At 34.0% G+C, this 6789-nt stretch overlaps 1 protein-coding gene across 1 annotated transcript; it reads left to right on the top strand.

The window, feature by feature from the left end:
• Nucleotides 1-4469, top strand: LOC110774926 (protein ECERIFERUM 26). The gene is made up of 2 exons (XM_021979525.2): nucleotides 1-523; nucleotides 3311-4469. Exons 1-2 carry the CDS (start codon nucleotides 86-88, stop codon nucleotides 4196-4198), a joined length of 1326 nt encoding a protein of 441 aa, XP_021835217.1. The 5' UTR covers nucleotides 1-85; the 3' UTR covers nucleotides 4199-4469.
• The last annotated feature ends 2320 nt before the right edge of the window (nucleotides 4470-6789 follow it).

Here is a 6789-nt window from a genome sequence, read left to right as displayed (position 1 = left end):
TGTCTTGAGTTTACAATAAAAGTAACACAATCCCATCATTTTCGATCTTCAACCTCTCTTAAAACTTGGAAATTAATAAATTAGCATGAAAAACTCAAATGAAAAAGATGATCTTGTTTATGAGATAAGATTATCATCGGTAGGATCGGCAGCAATAACGGGGGAAAATGTAGTTTATAAGCCTAATAACATGGATTTAGCAATGAAACTTCATTATTTAAGGGTAGTTTACTTTCTTGATAAGCAAACAATTGAGGGATTAAGCCCTACAAAATTAAGGGAGGGAATATTTGCATGGCTTAATTACTATTATGAATCTTGTGGAAGATTTAGGAGATCAGAAGAAGATGGTGGTCGACCTTTTATTAAGTGTAATGATTGTGGGATGAGATTTGTCGAGGCGAAAAGCTCGAAAACCCTAGAAGAATGGATTTTAATGGAGGATACTTCTTCTCAAAGGCTCCTTGTTGCTACTAATGTTCTTGGTCCTGAGCTCATTTTTTCTCCTCTTGTTTTTCTACAGGTAATTGCTTCTATTCCTTCCTTTACTTTACCACAATATAATAAATTTTAAAAAGTTCAATTAAGTTTGAAATGATCGAGTTCAGATAAGTGAATAACAATGAATTTAAAAAGTTTAAAATAAGTTCAGATAAGTAAATATCAGTTGAACAAAATGTGGTGTTAATACATAAATTATTGCGTCAATTAGTGTTGGCAAAATTGTACTATATAGGATTATAGGATATGACCACGCAAAGGTCATAAAAGTACAATAACTTATTAAGTTCAAATGATCGAGTTTAGATAAGTTAAAATCGGGTGAATATAACGTAATACGCAGTACAATATTGGTCAATTAAATTTAGAGGTTGTTAACGCATTATTGTTATAAATCGAGAGAGGGAAACTAGAAAACTCATAATCTAATGTGGCAGAACGGTATCCATATAATCGTAAAAATATGATTGAATAATGGAAGCTAGTAAGATCGATCTCTATCATAAAAGTGTATAAAAATATTGCTTATTACTACATCCGTTTCATAGTACATGCAACAATTTTTTTGCAGTATTCTAAAATGTTTTTTTAGACATTAATATTTTTAAATAAGTATAAATAAAAATTATAAAAAGTTGATATTGATACGAATTTAACGAAATCTCACTTGACTATGTTTTTTCTTACACGCTGGTGAAAGAAAGATAGTCAAAGTTGATTAATGAATATTGTTCAAATGAGAAATGATGCATGTATTGCGAAACGAATGTAATATTAACTTGTAAACAATTGGACTAATAATCACCCTATTTCCTCCGTTTTTATTACTTGCACAATTTTTCTTTTATAGAAGTTGCATACTTCTTGCAGAATTTTCCTTTTATAGAAGTTGTATATTACTTGGACCATTTCCTTTTATGTTATGTTTTCATATGCTTTTTGATATGATCATATATTAAATACCTATATTTACCCTTACTCACATTTAACATTTTTCATTGTTACCTAACTTTTTTCCCTCGTTTTTATTTATTATCATATGTGCAATTTTGATATTTAATACGAGGTATTTATTTAATCTTTGTGTCTAACCCCAAATGGTACAACTAAAAAAAATAAAAATGAAATATTATGTAATACTTCGTAAATCTTTATTTCAGTAACTAGTACTCCATCCGTTCTGGAATACTTGCACCGTTTCTACAAATAACATATTTTTCAAATTTTATATTATTTCTCTCGCTTACCTTAGGTCTCACTTAGATTCCTAACATCTAAAAGACATTAAAAAAACATCCCTACCCCACCACCCTCAAAAAATTGACATATTTGCCACTAATTATATTAAATAAAATACTCAATATCAACTACCATCTAATTAAATAATAATTCAATTAACTAATTTGTCTTAAACTATGTGCCGGTTAAACCGGCCGGTATGAGTATTCCGGGAATGAGGGATTAGTATAGTATGTAGATTGGAACTTTGAGAGTACTGACACATATTTATCCCTTTTTTTCTTATGATTTTCATATTTTTTTCTCTTTAGGCTCCGTTTGTTTCAACCATGGAAAACAATTTTACTCCTTTGTTTCCTTTCAAGTAAAATTATAAAGAAAATGACCATGTGAGTAAAAATGAGAGGAGAGAAAAAGAAATGTAATTAGAGCATGTATAATGGGGCTCTTGGAGTGGCTCTCCAAGTAGCTCTCCAACAAGAACTATCTTTTAGCCGACATTGGAGCTCTTAAGTAGCTTTTCATGGAGAGTACCTTCAAGATAGCTCTTGCCCAAGAGCCCTCCAACATTTGATTCTTGTTGAAAAATAAGGAGTAACTTTGAAATGTGGGGAGTAACCGTGAAAAGTGAATAGTAATTTTAGTTAAAAAGACAATTAATTATGGACCACCTATAGTAAAAATGAGATTGGAGAGCTCACTTGAACAACCAACCAATATTAAGTGTTTTTAAGAATGAATTCTCAAGGTCTTGTAGAGAGATAGTGGTAGAGAGAGAGTGAAAAGTCGTCCAAGAGCCATTTTAAAGAGTTAATCAATGTACATGCTAAGGGATTGAAGTGGAAATTTTGACATTTCTTCTTTTCAAAAGAAAATTTAGTTTTCCCTTAGAAAAAGTTGTTTTTCAATTTCACATTTGAAAAAATTAATTCCCACCATTAATAAAACAAATAAAGAAAAAAGAAAAATCATTTTTAAAGTGTTTTCGCCAAAATAAACCGAGCCTTAGTTTTTTTTTTTTTTAAATCGATAACCGGAAAAAAAAAACGGTAACAAATGGGCTCCACTACAGTCTACTTGTAGTAGTTATGGTCCAGTGGTCTTGTAGTTGCATTTGATTGCAACTGGGAAGGCTCCGTGCTCACATGAATTATACTCCGTAGTAGATTGTTGACTAGTTGGCAATTTACCAATTAATAAGAGTAATAAATACTCAACAATATAACATTTGGAGTTTCAGCATTTTGTTATTATCAAAATAAATCTAGCATCTCCCATAATTATATTTCAAACACTTGTAAATGAATAGTATTAAAAATTAAATATTAAAATGAAAGAACAGAGGAAATATTTTTGTACGGAGTATAAATGTTTTTTTATGACCATTCATGGGTATTTAGTAATTTTCCGGAGTGACGGAGTCGTAGTTTGTCGGTGTGTATTTATACTCGGAAACACAGTATTTTATTTTCTTAATGATATTTTTTGGTGAAGAAAAAAAAACGGTATTTTATTTTCATAATGATATAATGATATTGATGGTTAATATTTGCTATTAATCATTGAACAGGTTACGTCTTTAAAATGTGGAGGATTAGCTTTGGGCCTAAGTTGGGCCCATGTGCTAGGAGACGCATTTTCAGCATCAAACTACATGAACTGGTTAGCACTATCCTTGAATGGCGTGAAGCCCACTTATCCACCCAGCCTTAATAAATCACCTCCTTGCAACATCAAGCCCAAAAAGCCCATAAATTTAGAGCCATCATCCATAAAGAAAGTGGGCCCATTTGGTGATCATTGGATCATGCCCTTACCCTGTGAAATGGACACATTCTCCTTTCATGTGAAGCCGGCCCAATTGACCAAATTGCAAGCAAAACTTTCTGAAAATGATTCCATTTTAAGCCCAATTCAGCCTTTTGAGTTGCTAAGTGCTGTAATCTGGCGCGCCATAGCAAAAATAAGAAATGGGTCAGAGCCCAATACAGTGACCGTCATTAAGAAAGACGCTGCAAGCCCAATAGAGGATGCTATGGCTCTAAGGAACAACCAATTTGTGGGCTCAATTAAAGCGGCTTTTTCAGTAGCGGAGGCCCATATCGAAGAGCTTGCAGCCCTGATCCATGATGTATCCGACAGCGAGAAGGACCAAATTGAAGAGATGGTAGGCCGAGACCCGGGAGGATCCGATTATATCATATACGGATCGAATTTAACATTCGTGAACATGGAAGAAGCCGACTTTTATGGGTTCGAATTGAAGGGGTTAGCACCAAGATTTGTGAATTGTTTCGTGGATGGGATTGGTAAGGAAGGGGTCGTTTTGGTTATCCCAAGCCCAAAAGATGATAAAAGCAATGCAAAAACAATGGATGGAGGAAGAATTGTGACGCTAATTTTGCCAAAGGAATGCATGGTAGAGCTCAAGGAGGAATTGAAGGAATATGGTTTATAATTATACAAAGTATGTTTTATTAGGTGTTTTTAAAAAATAAATAAATTAAATTGCGGTTTGAATATGCATTTTGTCATTGTGTTGTTTTTTCAAGGGGTTTTCATGTTATAAAGGACATGTAATTTACGAAACAATTTCCAAATAAGCATGTACCCGATACCACATACTATATTTATGTCTTTAAAATATTACATTTGCAATCGACGTGTAAATGTATGTGTTTTTAATTTTGCAATGCTTTGCATTTGACATGTAACAATGTTTAACATCATCTATTGTCTAAAGTATGAAGATCGTACCTTACTTGGGTATGCATTTAGGGGTTCCTATTGATCTCACTGGCCAACAACATTCTAATTTCTAGTTCATAGTGGTTAAGATTGCGGCTAAGGTTACGTCATGGAATTCAATCAACCTCTCTCAATCACGAAAGTTGATTTTGATAAATTTTGTTTCCATTGCAATGGCTTCTCGTGTTCTTAGCTGCTTGGAGGTTCCCATTTTTGTTCCTTTTAAGGTGAATAAAATTCTTGCTCAGTTTTTAGGGCTAAAAAGTGCAATTCTGAAATGCATTTTGTGGAGAAGCAAACTCTCCACCTACCTAGAGGTTTAGGTGGTCTGGGAATTCGTGGTATCACCAACCTAAATCATGCTTTATGAAATAAGTCTGGCATTTTAGCCCATAAGCCACACTCTATGTTAGCAATCATTTGTCATAGGGAAATTCCAAATCCCTTTGCAACAAGTCAGCCAACAATTTATATAGGTCGTGCATTTTCTTAGGGTATGCATGGTCTTTGTCGGGCAAGCAATCTCCTTTTAAAAGGTTGTGATTGGAAGACTGATAATGGTAAAAAAAACAAAAAAGTGGTAGCATGTAAAGATATATGGGTTCATGGAGAAATTCAGGAATACAAATCTGAAGTCCGCCTTTGTAATGTTCGGAATTGGAAAGCTAGCCACTTTATTCTGCCTCAACATATAGGTTGGAACCATCGACGGGTCTTAGAAAGTTTTGTATTTCACGATGTTCACCGCATAGTTGGTATGGAACTTCCAACTGAGGAAAAGTGAAGATTTTCTTTATTGGCGTTGTCATAAATCAGGTAAATGCTTATATTATGCTAGCCTCTGAAGACTTATCTCCATATATATTGATTCCATTTATGAGATTTTCAAATTAGTTTGGTCACATGTCATTCTTTCAAAATGGAAGTTACTCTTTTGGAAAATCTTCCACAATAGGCTTGCTACGAAAGTAAATCTCAATCGGCGTTGTATAAAAGTAGCAGTTTCATGTGGTTATTGTGAAAATGAAGAAGAGGACCTTCAACATATGTTCAGGTTATGTGCTCTAGCATAACAAGTTTTGATCTATCCACTCAAAACCAATGAGACTATTTCCTTTATAGAGTGGTCCTTTTTATATCCAGAAATTCAACCGTCGGGATGGGAAAAAAGGGTCCTAGTAATGTTTATTTTTTCAATACAATACGAGGACTTTGGATAGCCAAGAATAATTTATTTTTTAGAGATGATGCAACAAACTTCACTACAATTTGGTCCTCATAAAGGAGGGGATTGATCAACATGACATTCTAAAGAAAGGTAAATATCACTCCTTGAGAAATTTCTTCATCCACCAGAGATCATTCAAGCTTATCCACCAAGTTTCTATAGAGTAATTATTATTGATACGGGTACAAAAGGTCCAATGGATATGATTTTAGTTGATGGTTCTTTACATGCTCATACGCGCAATGCATGAATGGGATGGTATTGGCAAGGGAAACAACATCACACTCTCAGGATCCTCGGTGGAGCTTGTTGTAGGGGGTATTTTTCCGTACTTTTTTGTATTTCCCCTACGGAAGGCTTGGAGCATTGTATGTTTTTGGATTTCGATGGAGTCGCCACCAAACAATTTTAAGGGTCCCGTTTGGAAAGAAAAAAGTTGACTCTTTAGTGGATAATGCATTGAATCTTAGAACGGATGGGTGAGATCCGGGCAAGGGAATGAGATGCTTATTCCGCGAGCCTTAAAAATTGTATTCGAGTGCATGGCAAAGAGCATTTTCGAATAACCCTAGTCACGACACTATGTGGGTTTGAACTTGGAATTTTAGCACATAGAATTTCTACTTGCATTGTGATCACTTTGCTTTAAAGTTAATTTAAGGGAACCTAAGGCCGGTTTGTCCAAGAAATTATCTTTGTTAAGCGTGGTGTAACTTTGCATTTTGTTGTATTTAGCATGTGAGGCGATGAAAGCAATAAACAAGTAAAGCAACATCACAATGAATAAAAGAATTATTGAAAGTGTGTACAAAACCACATCATCTCAAAGTGAGATGGTAAAGAATGCGGAATTGAAATAGCAAATAATAAAGGTGCGAAATTGAAGTGCAATATTGAAAGGTGCGATATTGAAATGCGTTATTGAAATTGAGATATTGAAATGACGATATTGAAATTGCGATATTGAAATTGAAATATTGTATTTGAGATACGAACGCCAAACGACTACTTAATAATAAGTGCGTCCGACACGGATTCAAGTCTAAAAATCCCAACTTTAAGACAAGTTTCTC

Source organism: Spinacia oleracea, chromosome 1 (assembly GCF_020520425.1).
Source record: "Spinacia oleracea cultivar Varoflay chromosome 1, BTI_SOV_V1, whole genome shotgun sequence".
Lineage (NCBI taxonomy): Eukaryota > Viridiplantae > Streptophyta > Magnoliopsida > Caryophyllales > Amaranthaceae > Spinacia > Spinacia oleracea.
Note: the sequence above shows the minus strand (reverse complement) of the source record. Positions and strands in the feature narration are given on the sequence as shown.